General features: G+C 48.8%; 1 protein-coding gene and 1 long non-coding RNA gene across 3 annotated transcripts in view; one reads left to right on the forward strand and one right to left on the reverse strand.

Moving 5' to 3' along the window:
* The window catches only part of Wdr82 (WD repeat domain 82), a 50,260-nt gene extending 43,048 nt beyond the window's left edge, over window positions 1-7,212 (reverse strand). Inside the window, exons 1-2 of one of the 2 annotated variants that reach the window (XM_050172080.3) lie at window positions 6,881-7,212; window positions 1,472-1,569 (exon numbers count right to left, since the gene is read on the reverse strand). In XM_050172080.3, coding sequence (XP_050028037.1) covers window positions 1,472-1,569; window positions 6,881-7,041 — 259 coding nt within the window. In that variant the 5' untranslated portion in view covers window positions 7,042-7,212. The other variant, XM_050172081.3, reaches the window with a different exon arrangement.
* Window positions 7,213-7,283: 71 nt separating this feature from the next.
* On the forward strand, window positions 7,284-19,253 carry LOC129382605 (uncharacterized). The gene is made up of 3 exons (XR_008610651.1): window positions 7,284-7,436; window positions 7,595-7,702; window positions 19,155-19,253. It is a non-coding gene; the product is annotated as an uncharacterized lncRNA (long non-coding RNA).
* Window positions 19,254-22,192: the final 2,939 nt, after the last annotated feature.

The raw sequence follows: 22,192 nt of genomic DNA on the forward strand, positions 1-22,192 counted from the left end.
TAACCAGCTCCGCCCCCCTTTCATCCCCCCAGCGCTAGCAGCGACCCACTGATACCGCTGGATGCCGCTGACGCCGCTAGAGAGTCAAGATAACGTGACTGCATAGAACACCGTCGCCGCCATGCAGAAAGAGGAGGAAAGGGTCCCCCCCCCCCCTGTTCTTGTGTGGCGGATAGGGTGCTCTTCAGTTGCCGACGCGCCGGTTATTTCACGTAGGCCCCGGCACGTCGACGAATACGTGACCACCTTCCCACGGCTAGACCTGGTTCTTAGCGCTGCGGAAGCGAGGGTATCATATTGTTTGTGTCGGCATCGGCGGCGTTGTCCCTGAAACCAACTCCGCAGCTGGGGTTGACTCACTATCGGCGTCAGCGGCATCAGTCAGTCGCTGCTATCTCTTCCCTCCTCCCTTTATCGTGTTGTCCACTTGCTGCGCGCGCTTCTGCCCCCATCGTTTGCCGCTGGGTGTACACGCCGCCCCCCTCCCCCCTCTTCCTGCGAGTCTCCGGTTGTCAAAGCGCCGGCTCGAACTTAATTCCTTTCTTCGCTCCTCCTCCAATGCAACCCCTGTGCGGTGGCAATCAGAGAGCCAGATCGGTGGCGGCGGATCTGTATATGTGCACCGCCCGAGCCGAAATTGCCGCTGGTGTACCAAGTCGAACATATATCAGTCTATTTCTCCGACCACAAAGCTTCCTTCATGACTGTCAAGAACTGTTAGTGGAGTCTTTGTTAAAGGAATACGTGTGAAAAAAAAAAAAAAATTCTGTGATAGCGCATACATGTGTTGCTCGATTTCTTTGCCTCAATCTATCGAAAAGGTGAAACAGCTTATTTGCTGCGCTCAAATTTCGCATTAGGAAGTAACGTAATCGTCGGTAATTTTTTTAAATGCACCCCAGGCACTGCCCGACCTCAGCAGTTTTGCATCATTTCCTGTGAGCAACGACGGCTGCTTTTGTGTCTTTAGTTTCAATATTGGAAACGTCTATTTTGCAAGCTTTTCCAACACATCCACTAACACTTCGAGTCAAAACTTTGCACGGAGGCTGGTCTACACCTATGTTATCAGAATCTAGGCCTTTTTTACGTGATCCCACATGTTGTGGCAGCCGACCTCTGAGGAAAAGAACATCTCCAGACATTACTGCAAGGGAGTCCGAATGTTTCGAGGGCAATATGGCCTGTTCTTTTAATGTGACTGTTAAGATGGCCACTGAGACAACATAAGCATTTAATGTTGGCATAGCTGATAATCCATAATGCACAGTATAGCATATAGACGGCATGCATAACCGATAGAAGGAGCTGACTGAACACCAGGCTTTGTCATTTCCATCCACTCTGAAGGCAGTCCTAGCACTATAGGCCCCGACAGTGTCTCCAAAGTATTTGCAATCTCTCTGCTTGGCCTTGCCACAAAGATCACTGGCACAATGAAAATGCACTCAAGCTGTAGAATGGGACTCACCGTCCACCTTTGTGGAACTATGGATGGCGGTGTTTGTCGCATGGGTGTAATGAATGAGGTCGACGCCATACTTTTTGCTGTTCAGTGTCCGCTTGTGCCTGCATTGTTGCAGTAGAACAAGTAGTCGGTTAACATTGCCACATTGGGACCAGACAACACGGCAGACTGCACAAGTAAGAAAGGTAAAGGTGTCAGCCCATTTTGGGCATTTTTACATGGAAATAAACAGCACAATCTACACGGTACACTAGTGCTTGTCTTGTCTACTTATGGTGTCCCTTGTTGTTTCCACTGTTCATTTCAATACGAAAATGTACTTTGGTTTGTACGCCAATGTGTTTCACGAACCTTGCGTTACAATAGCAACTTTCTCCTACAAATGCTGCATAGCTTTCATCTTAGCATCCTTTCGTAAATGTGATTTCGGTTCATATATGAACTTCTTTTAATTTGCTGCTTACAATTCCCTTGATTGCGTTTCCAATTTTGAACCAAAACTTGTTTGAGGCCATAGGTTTGATCAGTGTTTGCAAACTTTTTGTGTATACTGAAGAAACAATCGATTTCAACTTATTTTCTAGTGGCTCATAAGCACACGTGTTGGCATGGGCAAGCTGAGCTCCTCTTTCAGGTAAGCGGTACAAATAGTAAATGGTTGGGAGACGGCAAGTGAAGTACTGGCACAAAATTTTCCCACCCCTCGAACCAGCGATCGCGGTACCTTAGGCACTTCACCATGGAACAACTACCGCACATTAATGCAACTGTCACAGATTCTTTAAGAAAAAAATTTGAGACGATACTCATTGCTGACCCAAGGTCCACAGCAGTGCCACACATATGAATTTGTGTAGTAGTTGCCATTACGCTTATTAATTAGCAAAGTCATGCTGTTTTTTTAACTTCAGAATGACCTTCATAGGATATCTTGTAATCATAGAATTGACAAGTCAACCAGTACTCGTAGCATAGCGTTTTGATAATATTTTGACCTAGTACCAGTTTTAAGAAAACTCGAAATTAAGTGAGCAGCAGTTTAAGTTAAAAGTTTTCGTACTGCATTTTGCTGCAGTGCAGAATATTAACTGAAGCAGCCGTGAACTTCACTGCAGGTTTTCGGTACTTAACTCAAAACTAGCGCAAGCCATAGAGTTTCTAGCAAGAAGTCATGCCTTCAAATCTTGCTTCTATTCTCTGGTTTCAGCGTGCCCCTTGAAGTCATTTAATGAGGAAATAATCATCGTGCCAATCATTCCATAAATTCATATGTCTGCTGCTGTCGTGACACTTAGGGACAAAATTTATCACTAATCCCTTATTTTTTAACACGGGGAGTTGTCACAGATACACACATTATAACATCCTCTATTAATAGCAGTTTGTAGCGGCATGGACAGGTGGTGCACCTGTTCTTTCCTGCACAGACAGCACATGTTGGAAGGTGCAGTTGTGGCAGTAACAACACGTCACGATGCTGTGTTCAGCTACAATGTGCCAAAGACGGTTTATGCATTGAGCAAGTGTTCTGATCAAAGCAGAAAAGAAGTTGGAAATATGCTAGTAAATACAGTCACTGCCGAGGCTTTTATGTTAGCAATAGGAATTCTTTCGATTGAACAGCGCCACGAGTCCAGACCAGCACTGCCATTGGAGTCCACATATTCTGTAAGCAGTGATGCGGACAGCTACTGCAACACTTATCTGGAGCAGCGGAGTGGCGAGCTCCTGGCTGCATGATAGTCGGCAATTTTATCTGAGCTGGTTGGTTCACGATGACTGTAGTCTACAGCCTAAATTTACAAACAGTTGTGCTGCCTCCTTTGCGCCCTGCCCTCTTACTGCATGCACGACACCTGGCAGCAGCAGCCGCCAAATTAGAGATCTGTCGGCCAGGAGAGACAAGAGCACACACGTGGATGCATGCGGCCTTATTTACGTGCCGGCCTGCACGATGCGACGCTCACGAATTATTGCACTGGCTCAACACTTTCACTTTACCGGTTGGGCTTCCTTAATGATAATGCCATTTTGTACCTGGGCTGAGGGTTCTCGATAAATAAGTATGAAGGCTTCAGAAACATTGAAATTTTTAAGACATCTGCATCCTTATTTACCTCCGTTATATCAAGTTGTACTTTGACAACATGGCCTCTATTAGTCTTCAAGATGTTCGTTGACACTTGCACTTATTTCGGTTTTGTAAACAGAACTTACCGCTTGGCTAAAATTCGCCTTTACGCCAAGCCAAAAGTAACTTTATAAATAATTGCTGAAATAAGTGTGTTTAAAGGGGCCACAGTTCTCGGTTTATATTTGTAACTGAGAGTGGAGGGTCCAATACGGTTATACACACACAAAAAAAGAAAGGCTTTCAGCACACATTTTGACTCTAAACTTCAATTTGAAATTGCTGCCTCTCAATTCCGCCCACCGACAGCAACCACCATTTCGGCAAGGCCGTGTTGTCAGGAACTGAGGGGCCACCTCCATGTTCTCTGCTTTGAAACAATTCGAGACCACATCGAACGTCTTTCTCCACCTGCTCTAGCACTCAATGGTGTCATCACTGAATTGTGTCCGCAATTCCTTCACTTGCTTGACAAAAAGCCTTAGAAAACCACAGAGATGCACTGAAACGCAACGCACATGCAAAACAAAATCACACATGGCATCCGCGACGTATTTTTCTGGCGTTTGCAGTACACAAAACCATGGCCTTCGAGACCGGCTTCCGTTACCTGAGGGAGCCGTTTTTGGGGGGTGCTAATTCATTCCATCACTACTCAGTGTTGCGAGACTGCTTTACGACTCAATTGCTCCAGTCAAAAACACAAATAAGAATTTTCTACTGCACCCAATGCCCTAAAATTTCGACACCTCGGTGTGAGACGCGTACTGTTCAACATGCAATGCATAACTTATGGTCGAAAATTTGGTGTCATGGCCCCTTTAAGTGTCAACACCCATCTTATGACTGACAGATTTGTATGCCCAGGCACCAACACTGTAATCAGAGCTACTCCATGGATGTAAAGTTGTGCTGCATAGCTCGAAAAGACATATACTAGTTTCCTCCGTGATACAGTTGACACGTTCAGTTCTGCATCACTCATGACACATAAGGGACGTGCTTGCCTGATGCATGCACAAGGCAAACCATCGCAGATGCTGGGTCTGTGTAGGCACTAGCAAGCAACATAGCAATATGCCTGTGTCTCGATGAGGTCATGGCACATGTGCCCACACGTATGCTCTTGGCACTCTTGGCCAATATACATATATAGAAACCAACAGCATCTAGCAAGCATTACGGGTGCAGTACACAGCTGGCTGTGTCCTGCACCCAAGTGTGGCCATATCTCTACACGTGAGGCTAAAGCTTTCAAATGACTGCAAAAATCCACCAACAGTAATGTACTATTGTGAGCAATATGAGCGGGAACACACAAACACGTGGCAAACAGCCTCGAAACCAAGTTAGAGCGATACACGGATGGCGCTGCCGAAAACGGAGGTGCACTTCCGCTAACTGTTGGCACTTTCACCGCACTTGCACTTGTCGAAAACAGCAGCTTACAGCATTTCACTGGCCGCCAATAGCCGATAAGGCAGTTACGTGTGCAGTGACTTACAGTGAATCACTTCTTTTTCAATCATGTTTTTTTTGTTAGAGTGCTGCTCTTAGACGGCCGTTCTTGCGTTTAGCGCAAGGTATTTTCCAATATGCCCTCATAGGACCTTAGGTATATCTTGTGGAGCGCATCATGTCATGCATTCCAGACAGATGGACAGTATTCATCGGGTAGTAGCTCTCGAATGTTTATGCATGAAAACAGTGCTGCTATTGGCCACGCTTCGGTGCACAAAGTTATCGGTAACCACAATATCAAACAGTTTTGTCAATGCATGCTGGCGATGCAAAGTTCCGCACTTGGTATAAAGAGTCGCATGGTGGGAGCACCAACAGTTATTAGAACAGCGTCCCCCTTTCCACTTTGTTTCTGATGGCAGCTGCCACGTATCGCCCACAACAGGGTTCGAGGCCATCCGACATGCACTCCTGTGTTTCCCCTCGTATTGCTCATGATAGTACATGCATCCTGCCTTGACTGTTCTGAATTGCTGACTACACATATGACACATGGGCATGCTATGGCCTAGATACTGTAAAATTTGTGGCTATGCCTCCACCCAGCTAGTGGAACCTTGTCAGAGATAATGCAGTGGAACACAAACGTATCACAAGAGTAAAGCATGCTCAGAGGAGCGGTCATTGCTGAAATCAAACGCACACATCAAGCATGCTGACCAAAATCATCTGGGATGTCACTACCTGGCGACAGTGAAAAAAATACGATGTTTCCCCATAATTCAAATTCGCAGCGATAGAAACTGCAAAAAATTATAACACGACCTGCCAGCTACGTGTGCAACTGTTAGAGCGTGCACTGTAACACTTTGTTTTGCAGAAATACTAACTGCGCAGCTTCCATTTCAATACTCACTGCCCATTCGTGAACAGGCCACACTGCACGCAACAGACTATTAATAGAGTAACCCGATCACAGCGTATGCCTCACCCGTTAAAATAGAAGCGACAAAGAGACTAATAACGGAAACTGGGTTCGAAATTTTAGGCTACGTTCACTACGACTGTGATCCCTTAGAGGCGCCAATGCGCGGCTAGACAGGACCTATATAAACGGCGAGTCACATCTGCCGAGTTTGTTCGACAGGCCGGTACGGAACTCACAGGCCACGCGTGAGCACGTGTGTCGTCGCGGGAAACACGGTATCAATCAGCACTACGCAAACGAAGGTTATCGGAAGTGCGCCCGCACCGCCGCGTGGAATGAAGGAACACAACGCGAGAACTTCAAGTGGAGGCAGCACCTGTTCGTTACGTAATCCGTCCGGTCGCGGCACACACGCACCACACCTTGCAGCACCAACGCACGCGCCGACATGCCGCGACAGCCGGCGGAACATTTTTGTTTACGCGTTTGACGGAATGTGCCAGCAAACACCACAACCAACGAAAGCGTTAGCGGACGCGATCTGAGATGAGGCGGACGAGCCGCCCATTGCCAATGTCGGCGGCCCATGTTTGCAACTAGAGCACCGACTCGAAAAACGCAGCACTGAATTCACACGGTCGCGCGACGATGCCGCGGGCGTTAGAAACACCGGGGGATATCGTGCCGCTCCTTCGAGCTACAGGGACTGCACGGCTGCCGGTCTTGACACCGCACTCGCACTAGGCCTACGCGGCTTAGGCCTACCAGCGGGACCTCGACGTTGTTTACACGACTCCGCGACGCACATCACCAGACCGAATTCGCGAGGCATGTCGCAGCATCAGCACCGGGGAGGCTGGCCGAGCTTTGTGCAGTGGGCCCATCAACTTACGTTCCTTTTTCACAATCGTATATCACGATGGAGTCATCGTCCGAACTGGAGATGAGCGTCTCTCCATTGGGCGAAAAGTCAATGCTGTTAATGCGGTCTGTGTTTTCTCTGAACACTTTGGCAACGCGGAAGCTCTTGACAGTTTGTTCTACGAGCTTCATGTTCACGCGAGTTCACATGTAGCCTGCCTGGAAAGAGTTACACGACGGTCGTGTCAATCGCTTGTCTTCTCACGCCCCATCAAGGCCGCTACACAGCTACACTTCGGTTCGGCGCCAAAACTCTCGAGCTGCTGCTGCTGCGGCTGTTGGTGACTGGCTCCGTGCTCCCCGGAAACGCGCCAGTCACATCGCTTGGCCAACTTGGCTAGCCACATCGGCGGCCGGGAATGAAGCCGAAGACAGTTTCGGTATACTGTAGCTTTAGTTTCGGTTCTGAGTGCAGAGCACATCACTGGTACCATGCCCTGTGTTTTCTACAGGGAGGCCGTTAGCGGTGCCAGCAGCTACGATACAGTTTTCGCTGCATCGGTACATCTTCTTGTGCAACAACCGTGGTAAGCTGTCTGCGCAACCTGTGTTATCGCGCATCAAAAGAAACAATGAGAGCAAATGCTCCATCGCGTGCTGGCCCGCGCAAGCTCGCGCTCTCACCGCCGGCCCAGTTCGCATTCGCCTCTGCAACGTACCTAGCAGGCTCTGGTTTTCTGCCCAGGCTCGGCACCCGAGCGAGTCTCAAGCGTGCGAGCTCTTCGTTCCGTGAGGGAAGAAGCTTCTTCTCTTGAGCCGGGAGTCGCAAGATCACAGTCGCTGACATGGGACCGTAAGTGCTAATTTAACACTTGAGTATCTGAACGCGGCAGCGTGCCCACTGCTCTGTATAGTCGTACAAAACGGGATGGAGTGCTCACCCTGCTGTCGTCCTATATAGTGTACACTCTAAAAACAGTTGCACCCTTTGGGGTGTATATTTGTCCCACAACAATAATCGTCATCTGTCTTGCCCGCGTTTCCTTTCTTTAACGCTGCGAGCCCGGTACTTCCTAGTCACGAACGGCACGCGCGTTATCAGTGTGACGTATCATTCTCGACAGGAAAGTAGCGAGCGCCGAGTTTTCAAGAAAGGAAACGCAAGCAAGGCAGATGACGATTATTGTTGTGGGACAAATATACACCCCAAAGGGTGCAAACTGTTTTTAGAGTGTACATGCACCGGACTTTTACGGGTGCAGGGAACACACACAGGGACAATGTGATCCTGCACGTGACTTCTGTCTTGTTCATCTTAGCGCGACTGTGCGTGAGTAATTGAATGGCGGTACCAGGCACGTACCCAAGGGGGGGCCCCGGGGGGGCCCGGGCCCCCCCCGAAATCAAGTGGCATACCTCCCCCCCCCCCCCCCACGCCACCACTCCTCACACATTCCTAAAGCGCCGCCAGATCAATGTTGAGTCTTGGCAGCTGTTCATCGGTCAGCATTATGCTGCCTTTTTCACTCCTTTTAGATGGCGGTAGTTATCGGCATCTCTTGTAAGGTGAAGGACGGTTTTCTCATAGATTCCGCACCCGCGCGATTAACTCGAGATGCGTTCAGTTGTCACCATCTATTCAACCGTCACGCGCATAGCTGTTGCTTTTGTTAGTTCAACCTTCTTTGTTTAGGCTGATCCTGGGACCAGGAGAGGGATGCGGCTGTTACTCAGCTGGGCTGTACTCTCATGGAACGAGTTGCGGCCGGAGAAAACGCCAGTTGCGTTTAACTTATCCCTTGGCTTCATTATTTCCTTGAGTTACGGCTCGCCGCGACGCTGGCAGATGCGCCGGAAGCGCTGCCCGAAACCATATACACGTGATATGGGTTAGATAAGGTGGGAAATAAAATAATGTGAAGGAGCGTCCATCATGAAACCCTGCAATAACCCTTAAACCCATAAGCAAGATGACTGTCGCCCGTTACCTCGTCTGTTTTCCCTAATTGTATAGCACTTTTCGTGCAAAATTGGCAACTGGAAACAAAAATCGCAAGGAGTTGAGAAATTAAGCGGTCTGCTAAGGGAGAGAGCCAAGGCAACAACCAAACTGCGAGCAAAAGCGAATAATAAAAAGGTTAACCGTTGTTTATGAGAATATTTATGAATCAACATCTTTTTATTTAAAAAGGAAATAGAGAAAACGCCACCGGAAGTGGAGAACAATTGCTTCTTTTGAATGACGTTTCTACAGTTATCGGTCGAACCGCCTCACGTAGCCGCTTCTCTGCTGTGCTTTTGTGGGTGTTTTTCTAACCTTTCGCGGTGGGCGCAGTACGTCTAGAATCGCAGAGTCCTGCGCTCTACGCGGTTGCATGGGACTGGCGGCCGCACAGCGTTACGCAATTCGCGGAACTGTCAAAACTGATCAACAAGGCGAAAATAACTGATATTCGAAACTATAACATGAGAAAGACTGAAGAAGCCGTAAAAAATGAACGCAGCCTGAAATCAGTAAAAAAAGAAACCTGGCATAGGACAAACCACGATATATGCACTAAAAGATAAGAAGGATAATATCATCAGCAATCTCGAAGATATAGTAAAAGCAGCGGAAAAATTCTAAGCTGACCTGTATACAGTACCCAGAGGAGTCACGATACCTCACTTAGACACAGTAATGAACAGGATACAGAAACTCTCCTATAACTAGCGATGAGGTCAGAAGGGCCCTGCAAGACATGAAACGATGAAGAGCGGGAGGAGAAGGTGGAATAACAGTCGATTTAATCAAAGATGGAGGAGACATAATGCTTGGAAAACTGGCGGCTCTTTATACGAAGTGTCTATCGACTGCAAGGGTCCCAGAAAACTGGAAGAATGCAGACATTCTATTAATCTACAAAAAAAGGAGACGTTAAAGAATTGAAAAATTATAGGACCATTAGCTTGCTCCCAGTATTATATAAAATATTTACCAAAATAATCTCCAATAGAATAAGGGCAACATTGGATTTTGTCAACCAAGGGAACAGGCTGGCTTCAGGAAGAGATACTTTACAATGGATCACATCCATCTCATCAATCAGGTCATCGCGAAATCTGCAGAGTACAATAAGCCTCTCTATGTGGCTTATATAGATTACGAAAAGGCATTTGATTCAGTAGAGATACCAGCAATCGTAGAGGCACTACGTAATCAAGGAGTACAGAACGCTTACGTAAAAAGCTTGGAAAATATTGCTACATGCGTGTGGTATTTGTTTGTTTGAACGAGGCGCGTAGGCGCCATCACTCCAGAAAAGAGGAGGAAGAACGAACTGGGCTCGCGCTGTGAATCTAACCGGTCAGCGCTGCAACCGTTGTTGTAAATGTAATCTGTAAATAGTTTCTCGTCTTACTGACTCGTCCTTCGCGTAAGAATATCTACAGAGGTTCTACAGCTACCTTAATTCTACACAAGAAAAGCAGGGAGATACCTATAGAGAAAGGGGTCAGACAGGGAGACACAATTTCTCCAAAGCTATTCACTGCGTGCTTAGAATTCAAGCTATTAAACTGGGAAGGGTTAGGAGTAAAGATCGACGGCAAATATCTCAGCAGCCTTCGGTTTGCCGATGACATTGTTCTATTCAACAACAATGCAGACGAGTTACAAAAAATGATTGGCGACCTTAACAAAGAGAGTGTAAGAGTGGGGTTGAATATTAATATGCAGAAGATTAAGATAATGATAAATAGCCGGGCAAAGGAACAAGAGATCAGGAGCGCCAGTCGGCCACTAGAGACTGTGAAGGAGTACGTTTACCTAGGTCAATTAATCACAGGGAACCCTGATCATGAGAAGGAAATTCACAGAAGAATAGAAATAGGTTGGATCGCATACGGCAGACATTGCCAGCTCCTGACTGGAAGCTTACCATTATTATTGAAAAGTAAGGTGTGCAATCAGTGCATTTTGCCAGTGCTGACATATGGGGCAGAGACTTGAGAGCAAGTTAAGGACCGCGCAAAGAGCGATCGAACGAAGATTGCTAGGCATAACGTTGAGAGAGAAAGAGAGCGGTTTGGATCAGAGAGCGAACGGGTATAGAAGATATTCTAATTGACATCAAGAGTAAAAAATGTAGCTGGGCAGGTCATGTAATGCGCCGGTTAGATAACCGTTGGACCATTAGGGTTACAGAATGGGTACCAAGAGAAGGGAAACGCAATCGAGGACGACAAAACACTAGGTGGAGTGATGAAATTAGGAAATTCGCGGGCGCTAGTTGGAATCGGTTGGCGCAGGACAGGAGTAATTGGAGATCGCAGGGAGAGGCCTTCGTCCTGCAGTGGACATAAAACAGGCTGATGATGATGATGATGGAGGTGGTGGGCCCCCCCCGAAAAAAAATCCTGGGTACGTGCCTGGGCGGTACTCAAAGTCGTAAGCGACAGTGCGCGCGCACTCGAAATAGACCAGGAGAATACACTCTTAAGCAAAATTACACCCTTTTGCCACACAGCAATAATCGCCATCTGTCTTGTCCGCATTTCCTTTCTTTAACGCGGCGAGCCCGGTACTCTCCAGTAACGAACTCCATGCGCGTTATCAGCATGACATAGCATTCCCGACAGGAGAGTAGCGGGCGCGGCGTTTTCAAAAAATGAAACGCAGATGACGATTATCGTTGTGTGGCAAATATACACTCGAAAGGGTGTAAACTTTTCTTACACTCTAAAACAGTTTGCACCCTTTGGGGTGTACATTTGTCCCACAACAATAATCGTGATCTGCCTTGCTTGCGTTTCCTTTCTTGAAAACTCGGCGCTCGCTACTTTCCTGTCGAGAATGCTGCGTCACACTGATAACGCGCATGCCGTTCGTGACTGGGAAGTACCGGGCTCGCAGCGTTAAAGAAAGGAAACGCAGGCAAGACAGATGACGATTATTGTTGTGGGACAAATATACACCCCAAAGGGTGCAACTGTTTTTAGAGTGTAGAACTAGTGTAAGCAAAATTACACCATTTTGCCACACAATAATAATCATCTGTGTTGTCCGCATTTCCTTTCTTTAACGCGGTGAGCCGGGTACTTCCCAGTAACGAACGGCACGCGCGTTATCAGCATGACATAGCATTCCGGACAGGAAAGTAACGGGCACAACGTTTTCAAGAAAGGAAACGCAAGCAATTGAGGGAGATGACAACTATCGTTGTGTGGCAGAGATACACCCCAAATGGTGCAACTTTGCCTGAGAGTGTAAGAAAACTTTACACCCTTAGAGATGTATCTTGCCACACAACAATAAACGTCATCTGTCTTGTCCGCATTTCCTTTTTTTTAACACTCACTGTTGAAACGGTTGCACCCTTTGGGGTGTGCGTATATTTGTCCCACAACAATAACCGTCATCTGGCCTCCTTGCGTTTCCTTTCTTGAAAACTCTGCGCTCGCTACTTTCCTGTCGAGAATTAATGCTGCGTCACACTGATAACGCGCATGCCATTCGTGACTAGGAAGTACCGGGCTCGCAGCGTTAAAGGAAACGCGGGCAAGACAGATGACGATTATCGTTGCAGGACAAGGTAAGCCCCAAAGGGCGTAAATTTTTCTAAGAGTGAGATGTAAGAAAAGTTTACACGCTTTGAGTCGTATCTTGCCACACAACAATAATCGTCATCTGTGTTGTCATCTGTGTTTAGAATAAGAGTACAGGGTCCTGAATATTTGGCTGCGCGTGTTCAAAACATATATTGCGCTCACCGCTGCACTGTTCTTGCTCAAATTTTGCAGAACGATAGAAGTTTGTCGTCGGCTTCGTTTAGTATAACACTTGGCACGATTAGTTGCTCTTTTTTTTTTTAGGACAAGAATGAGAAACTGTTTTCGCCCATGGGGAAAATGGCGTCTGAAAAGCAGGCCCTGGCATCAAACTCTATGCCTGGCCACAGACATGTGTCACCGCCTGCCGGCAGCAGCAGGAAGGAGCTGCTGCCGCGTAAGCGGCTGATTTCAAGATGCAGTTTCTTCTGTTACTTCTGCAACCGACTGGCAGTCGTGGCGTTACCGTTCCCTGTGCGTTTTGTTTCTTGTTTGTGAACTCCCTACTATAAGCTTTATTGCAAGTGCTACGTCGCTTCGCGGCGTTTTCCATTACAATAAGCTGTTGCGCCTTCGGATGTCGAAGTAGATTCAGCGAAGGCGAAATGCTCTTCGCAATACCGCCTGGTAAGCGCGACAGATTAATATGGAAGAAGTGGGTTCAACGAATTGGGAGGGAGAAATTCAAACCGACATCCTCCACACGACTAAGCGAGGCAAGTTGCGAGTCTCTGTAGCATGGTATGTGTCGAGGCTTGCGTAATTTGCTGCCGACCATAACGTAGCAGATGTGACACATTTCACTGAGCATGCTGCCATTTATCTGCACGTTATAGCACAATTCCAACGCGACGTGCGCTTTGTTTAAATATGCACTGGGTCGCATTGTGGCTCAGCGTGGCATCGTAGAATTACTGTATATGCTACCGCAGGTAGCATATACAGTAACATCGCTCTGCTGTTGCATCACTCCGCGGAGCGCCAGTGCGTCTGGCGCAGGCGCACAGGGCATCGGGGAGGTGCTTCGCGCCGTCTGCTACAGCGCTGGAGCGCGCCGCTCTGCTGCGAGTGCACTTCACCAAACGCAGGAGACCGAGGAGGTGGCTTCGCGGAAAAGCGCGCTTCACTCACTGGAGGGTTTTCCGGCTGGTTTTGTCTACAGCCTGCAAAATGCATGAACAGAAAGAAGCTTCTCAGCGCATAAACGACTTGGCATCGTTTTCTTCTAAGTGATCAGGGTAAAAGAACGAAGTTATTTTTTGCGCTCTCTTCATTAGGCTGGGGCCATTTTATTTTACTGCCACAGCTGCTGGTGCAGTGCATCCGGAGAGACACATCAGGCACGCTTTTCATGATTAGGGCCACGACGTGATGAGCCTAGCACGCGCGCGTCTCTTGATGCCATAACGAAAGTGGTTAATTGGTTTAAGAAAATGGCCGATGCCCGTCACAAACTTCACAGAAAATTTGTGAGGGATCGTTCAATCGTGCATACATACTTGATCACGTTTGTCAACTCTTCTACCACGAAGGAGGGCAAAAAAGAGTACTTCCACAGCAACGAAAGAGCGACATCCGCGGCTCACTTACTGCCGTGTTCATGTCGCTCGTAACTGCGCCTGGATCGCTTTGCGTGATGTAGGAAACTGCTCTCTCCGGCGTAGCAATTGATTTGGGAGTAATTGTACGTGCCATTTCCATCTTTCTAAATCCAATAGAGACATGCAGCTCATTTTTTTTTTGGGTCATATTCTATGTAAAATCGCCGAAGCGGTACCGGCCGTTGTCGCACTCTCATTTAGAGTAAATGTCGACCAATCCTTTGAAAACATTGATAAGCTGATGTAAAATAAGTGGCGCCGAGATATTCTTCTTTCATTTTTTTATACCTGGAGTCAATGCACGCAGAATGCGAATGTTGCCTCTGTCGATTTTAAATCGGTGGTTAAAGTTGAACATCAATAATCGACGTGTCCGTTTTCTAGCTTACACTAGAATTTGCCAGCTAATTAAGTAGTTCTTCGCTTCCAGTTCGTTTCGCTTTTTCCTCTGATAAGGTCGTATGCATGCATATTCTCACCAGAGAGAGAAAAATAAATAAACTTTATTGCTGGCTTCTTGAGCCCAAAGGTGGGTGACCTCCTCAGTCCAGGTAGCCATGGCTCGCTGCAGCCACCCGAGCCCTGTTCACCAATCGTAGCTAGGTGTCAGGGTCTTGCGTCACCAGCAGAGCCTCCCAGTGGTCTTCTGATTCTTCCTCTGAATCTGCTTTTTCCTGCACGTTATCGCCTGGTGGTGATGATGACGTTGGTACTTTTCGGTTATTCCTGCACTCCAGCACCATATGGCGCAAGGTGTTGGGCGTGTCCGGCGGGCAGAACTTGCAGTCTCGCCCGTAGGTGCCCGGATACATGGCGTGCAGCAGTGTTCCATGCGGGTAGGTTCCAGCCTGGAGTCTTCTCCAGGCTACCGCTTGTTCCCTACTCATCGTCTTATGCGCGGGTGGGTAGCGACGCCTCTGCTTCCTGTAGTGCGCCAAGATATCCAAGTACTTAAGTCTTGGATATCCGTTCATCATCCTCGTCACAGTTGTTGGTCCGTGTCCGCTACGTGTCAGAGATGGCTCGGCGTGCATGATCTCGCGCCGCGGCGTGCGCCGCCGGGTTCCCCGCGAGAGACATCGTGCGGAAGATTTGTGCTGCTTCTATCTCGGTGTTGTTCAAGACCCGAAGTGCTGTCTTTTCGATCCTTCCTTTCATATACCTTCTGCATGCTTCTTGCGAGTCCGTCACCACGGTAACCAGGGTCTTCTTGCACGTTGCGATGGCCAGGGCTATGCCCAGCTCTTCCGCTGTGCTCGCGTCCTTGCCACGTATGTATGTGGCTGTAAGTTGTTCGCACTTCTCGTCGACCACGCTGATTGCAAATCGGTCGTTTGTTCTGTACGCAGCTGCGTCCGTGTATCCCACATTTTCTTCTTTGCTGTTGGTGCTGCGTTCGAGTATGTGCTTGAGCGCCTGTATTCTAGCCTGTCTCCTTGTCGTACTCGTGATTCATGCTTTTGGGCATGGTACTTATGTGTAGCTTGTCTCGTGTGGGATACGCTGAGGTAGGTGCCTCTCGTCCTCGACTCGGTAGCCCAGATCTTGGAGCGGGGCTCTTCCCGTCTTTGTCGGCTTTCGTCTCTCCAGTTGGTTGACGTTGTGCGCTTCGACGAGCTCTTGCTACGTGTTGTGTACTCCCATTTTGGGAAGTTTCACTGTGGACGTGTAGGGTACAGGGCCAACGCACGCAATATTGTAGGATTTTCTGATGAGGGCGTTTTAGAGCGCAGCTCTTTGGCGTCCGTTCCTGGGTTTCGCGTCGTCGTCGGCGTTGTCGTCGGCCTCGTAACCAGCTCCGCCCCCCTTTCATCCCCCCAGCGCTAGCAGCGACCCACTGATACCGCTGGATGCCGCTGACGCCGCTAGAGAGTCAAGATAACGTGACTGCATAGAACACCGTCGCCGCCATGCAGAAAGAGGAGGAAAGGGTCCCCCCCCCCCCTGTTCTTGTGTGGCGGATAGGGTGCTCTTCAGTTGCCGACGCGCCGGTTATTTCACGTAGGCCCCGGCACGTCGACGAATACGTGACCACCTTCCCACGGCTAGACCTGGTTCTTAGCGCTGCGGAAGCGAGGGTATCATATTGTTTGTGTCGGCATCGGCGGCGTTGTCCCTGAAACCAACTCCGCAGCTGGGGTTGACTCACTATCGGCGTCAGCGGCATCAGTCAGTCGCTGCTATCTCTTCCCTCCTCCCTTTATCGTGTTGTCCGCTTGCTGCGCGCGCTTCTGCCCCCATCGTTTGCCGCTGGGTGTACACGCCGCCCCCCTCCCCCCTCTTCCTGCGAGTCTCCGGTTGTCAAAGCGCCGGCTCGAACTTAATTCCTTTCTTCGCTCCTCCTCCAATGCAACCCCTGTGCGGTGGCAATCAGAGAGCCAGATCGGTGGCGGCGGATCTGTATATGTGCACCGCCCGAGCCGAAATTGCCGCTGCCGTTCGCCACTGCGAAATTATCTGCCAGTTCTTTCTGAGCCATGAGCGAGACGACCGATGGAAGTCCTCCGTCTGCTGCTGCTGCTGCTGCTGCTAAACGAGCTGCCAGAGCAGAGGCCCAGCGCCGTCGCCGTCAGAATCCAGAGGTGCGTGCCGCCAAAGCAGAAGCTTACCGTCGCCGCCGTCGAGATGATCCAGGAGTACGCGTCGCCGAAGCAGAGGCTAAGCGCCGCCGCCGAGAAGACCCTGCCGTTCGCGCCGCCGAAGCGGAGGCTCATCGCCGCCGTCGAGAGCAAAAGCAGTATCCTGAAGCAGAAGCTCATCGCCGCCGCCGAGAAGACCCTGCAGTTCGCGCCGCCGAAGCGGAGGCTCATCGCCGCCGTCGAGAGCAACCAGCAGTAAGCGAGGCTGAAGCAAATGAGGAATGTCGTAGATCTCGTCTTTGAGAATCAGGCATTGGTGTACCAAGTCGAACATATATCAGTCTATTTCTCCGACCACAAAGCTTCCTTCATGACTGTCAAGAACTGTTAGTGGAGTCTTTGTTAAAGGAATACGTGTGAAAAATAAAAAAAAAAATTCTGTGATAGCACATACATGTGTTGCTCGATTTCTTTGCCTCAATCTATCGAAAAGGTGAAACAGCTTATTTGCTGCGCTCAAATTTCGCATTAGGAAGTAACGTAATCGTCGGTAATTTTTTTGTCTCGTTGACTTCATGTCAACGTATGGGGTCCCGCACGTGACGATGCTTGTGAGCAGCGCTTGTATCATTCTCGTGCAGTCTTCTTCCTTGAGTCCGTGACTTTTGTTTGTCACACTTTTGAAAAGGTGGGTTATTTGTTGCACTGTTCTCTGAATTTTTTCCAACTCCCCCGACCCCGTCCGTTTGAATCAGGAATCCGAGGATGCGGGGCGTCGTAACCTGCGGAATCATGATACCTCCCACCGTTACTACCGAGTCTGGTATCTGCTGCGGTTGTCGGCCTCTTCTGCGCTTTCTTAGCATCAAGAGCTCCGACTTTCCAGGTGCGCACGTCAGTCTACATGCTTCCAGGTACTTTTCCGTTGTGCCAACCGCTTCTCGCACAGCGTCTTGCTGTTTACCTGTCGACCTTCCCGTAGTCCAGATGGTGAGGTCGTCAGCGTATATTGCCTGACCAATCCCTTCTATTTGCTTCATTTGTTTGGGTAGCGAGCTCACCGCCAGATTGAATAGCATCGGCGAAATGACGAAGCCTTGTGGCGTTCCCTCTAGTCTAATAATTAGGTCTGATAAATAAAATTCCAATATTTTATTGTTGATTCGCACAGCTGGATACCCTTACAACGAGCTGTCAATTATGGTTATATGACCGTTTTCCAGATTTTTTTATAACTTGATCACTCGCGAAGTTTATATTTTTAGGTAAATTTGGGGCCGATATGCAGTCAAATTTTGAAGTGTTTGCGTTAATTGGGGGTAAATGAATATTGCTAAATCTCTGTGTACGGCCTGTTTAGGGCATTATATGAACTTAACAGTGTTATATGAAACTCTTACAAAGTTTGCCCGCTCCCCTCAGAGGACCAAAAAGGGCAGCAATTTCATATTTAGCGGGAATGCTGCCATTCTATGTAAGACGTGTGCTGAAAGTTAGAAGTCTGCAAACTAATGATGTGCTTTGAAAATAATTGCTGAACACTTGTTTTCAATTTTCATGCTTCACACGAGACGTGTAATTGATTTTCTCGGTCTCCTCAGTGAAATATGCGAGACACGTTCCTTAAACATCTTGTGAGTGACGAACGATAAATGTATCGGCGTACAGCCTTTTCGAAAGTTACTTATTCCAGTGTTCCAGGGTGTCATACTGCCGTTATCCGCAATGTTTCTCGGAGTCCTGAAGCACGGGCCTGCACAAGACACCAAGTTCAAATTCGGTGAAAATCGGGGCATGTTGAGTGTAATACGAAATTGGACTTGGTGGCGCGCTTTCAATGTGCGGTGTGGTCATAGCCGCTCGATGAAAACGCGCGTTGTGTGGTCTAGCTGCTACGTTCTTCATGCTACCGCCGCGCCCTGTCATTCAGACGTTGGCTTAGCTTACGGGCATCATTTGAAGCACCTAACCACGTCATAATGGAACTGACAGGACGGCAACTGATCCTAGTAGGTTAGCAGAGCTGCTCGGGAGTACAAGGACACGACGAGGAAAACCGAGTCTCTTGTGCAGCAGCCTCCCTATAGTTTTCGTTTTGCGTTACAAAACAGCGCGCCTGTAACAGCGACACTCGCTATGAGGCCGGCTCTGCACTAGTGCAGGATTAGCCCGACCGCGAACGATAGAGTGACTGTCATAACCGGTATGTGCTTCGGCTTCACTCATGCACTGTACCACTAAAACGGCTAAGCACGACGGCAAGCGAGAACAAATGCATGACGGCCGCACCGTTGTGTGTGTTTGTTTTCGTGTCTCCGTCGCTTTAACGCTTTAACGCTAGTAAAAAGAATGTCTCCGCAGCAAGCACTTGACCGCCAACCACGAGATACGAGTATTTCTGATTCATAAGTTTTCGAATTATTAAGTTCGGAGAACCTAGTCCACCTTTTCTGTAGCATTTTGCTGCAGTGCGGTGGGCGATACGGTTAGCTGGTCTAATTGCGGTCTCCTCGATTCATCGCCCGCGGTCGTGCAGCAGCAATCTGGCGGCCGTGGCGGTACGCGACCTGAGACTGAGCTACAGCAGGAACTCGCCGCCCGTCATCGACGGGGCCAACATGACCATCACCAAGGGAGCAATGTGAGTGCGCTGCCGAGGCGCAGTGCAGCCGTGTTTTCGCATGTTTTAATTTTGTTTAACAAGGAAAGCGATGTTCGATGTTATAATTAACGTCAGAAAGATTTAGGGAGCAGTAAAAATTACGGCCAGTATGAAATCAGTGAGAAGGAAACTTCGCATAGGAAAGAGCAAAATTTATGTATGCAGTAAAAGATAAGCCGGGTAATATCAACAGTTCTGATGGTGTAATAAATGCAAGAGAGGACTTCTGTACGGACCTGCACCGATCTCAGGGCAGCTGGGCAACCTCGGTTGAAAGTAGTGGCGATCAGTATATATACTGATCGCCATCACTTATATATACTCTATATATAGAGGCTCCTTGTGTAACCAGCGATTAGTTTAGAAGGGCTCTGCAAAACACGTCCCGAGGAAAGGCGGCTACAGAAGGTGGAATAACAGTCGATTTAATCAAAGATGTAGAAGATACTATGCTTGAGAAGCTCGCAGCCCTTCATGCGGCACCCCTCACGGCTTTAACTATACCCGAGGGTTGGAAGAACGCCAACATTATAGTTACCCATAAGACGGAAGTCGTTATTTATTGAAGAATTATAGGCCCGTTAACTTGTTTTCAGTATTATATAAAATATTCACCGAGGTAATTTCCAATAGAATCAGGGCAAGACTCGACTTCAATCAACGAAGAGAACAGGCTGGCTTCAGGAAGGGCTATTCTACAATGGTTCAGATTCATGCCATCAATAAGTCAATGCAGAAATCAGCGGAATTCAATCAACTTTTCTCCGTGGCTTTCATAGATTATGAAAAAGCATTTGATTTGATCAGCATAGATACAGTAGTCTTGGAGGTATAGTGAGATCAATTAGTACAGGAAGCATACTTGAATATCTTAGCAAATATCTATATTGAAACAATGTGCCTTCAAATCACGCGCGCCAGCCGCCTCCTGCGTTGTTTACGGCTACGTGTGAAGTATAGCGGCAGTGAAGCGGGCAACGCAGGCTCGCAAGGCACGTGCGATCGGGGCAACGTATCATGTGCGCGGGGCACGAGGGAAAAAGTGTGGAACTCTTGCGCCAAGACTGTGCACATTGGAGTGAGACTCTCGCTTTGTTGTTTGTCGTGCACAAGTCCGCCCATCGTACATTAATTAAGGTACCTTCATTCAACACTGCGTTACAATTCTGGTGAAGGTGTGGGGTATGATTTCGAGCCGTTCTCGAGTCAGAGAAAGTAATTCCGACCCCCGGCGACTCGGACCCATCGAACGGAGTCCTGTTCACCAACGCAGCCCTCGACGCACCTACGTCGTGGTTTTTCCCTTTGCCGGATTCTATCGGAGCGTCAACAGCTGCTAACGGAAATGCCACTAAGATGACAACTCAAGTCACGCCAACTCAAATCGTAGTGAAGCCATCGATGACGCTGGAGCCTTTCCACGGCGACACATTTGAACACGCCGACGACTGGCTGGAAAGCTATGAGCGCGTCGCGGAGTTCAACGGATGGAACGGAAGGTACAAACTGTGAAACGTTTACTTACTTCACGTTACAGGACAGCGCACGAACGTGGTTTGAAAGCCACGAAGCGACATTTGTGTCGTGCGATGCTTTCCAACGGGAGTTGCTTGTAAACTTACCCGACTACAGACCGCAGGAAGAGGGCCGAAGCTGCCCTCCAAACAAGAAACCAGCAGAACAATGAAAGCGTGGCCATGTACGTAGAAGACACGTCCCGTCTATTCCACCTAGCTGATCCGAACATCAGCGAGGACAAGAAGCTCCGCCATCTAATGCGGGGCTTAAACCGGAACTGTTCACAGGGTTGGTTCGGAGCCCGCCACGCACCGTCGCTGAGTTTCGCTCTGAGGCGACAACAATGGAAAGCACGTTGCAACAGCGATCAAGGATGTACAATCGGGAAGTGAACATCACCGCTGTAGACGCAGTTCCAGCCGTCTTCGGAAACAGCTTGGAGGTCATACGGGAGCTCGTGCGATCTGTAGTGCGAGAAGAGCTTCAGAGGCTACGGCTTGACCAGAACGCTCCAGCGCTCTCTTCGCTGCAGACGTGGTTCGCGAAGAGGTCGAACAGGCGGTCTGGGAACCACAGCTCAGTGCACAGCCTCAAGCGCCACTTCTGTGCCAGCCGAGCGTCTCATATGCCGATGTGCTGCGGCAAACTCCCGGGCGTGCTGACGCCGCGGCCACTGCCTCCATGACCCGTGTCTCGAAATACGCTGCCGCCACCCTAGAGAAGATTTAAGAAGGCTGATGTATGGTGCACTCCTGACCGAATACCTCTTCGCTACCACTGTGGTGAGCCTGCCAACCTCTACAGAATGTGTCACTATCGCCAGGCAGGACTTCGTGGTTTTCCGGTGAACGCACCTTGCCCTCAAAATGGTGAGCGTTCATCTGAAATCGAAGAGTACTGTCTACTCATCAAAGCTTCTCATACGCTTATCAACAACACCAACCTACACGAGCAGCGTCATCGAAGTATCGGTCACCGAGCCCCCGTCCATCATCAAGCTCCCCAAGACGCAGTTCACAGAGCCCGTGTCGGGAAAAGTGGAGTCACCGACCTCGGGAGGTAAGGCCGCCGCCGATGCGAAAACAGAACCTCCATTGATGACTCCGAACAGCGTTGAATGACTCGGAAACCAGTGCCGTAAAAGCGACGTTGCTACTTTTTTACGTGTGTTTGTGAGAGTCAATGAGTTAGTGTATACAGGTGCAGGTCACTCGGTAATAAGTAGTGAGCTTGCCAGCAAACTGCAGAATGTGCTGACTCCTTGGAAAGGGCCACAAGTTCGCACCGCAGGACACCTCATCGACCCGACGGGCAAGTGCACGGCTGGAATAGGAATACGAGGCTTCACGTACATCGCTAGCTTTATCGTGCCTTCCGATTGCTAAGAGGCTTGA

Source organism: Dermacentor andersoni, chromosome 6 (assembly GCF_023375885.2).
Source record: "Dermacentor andersoni chromosome 6, qqDerAnde1_hic_scaffold, whole genome shotgun sequence".
Classification (NCBI taxonomy): Eukaryota; Metazoa; Arthropoda; class Arachnida; order Ixodida; family Ixodidae; genus Dermacentor; species Dermacentor andersoni.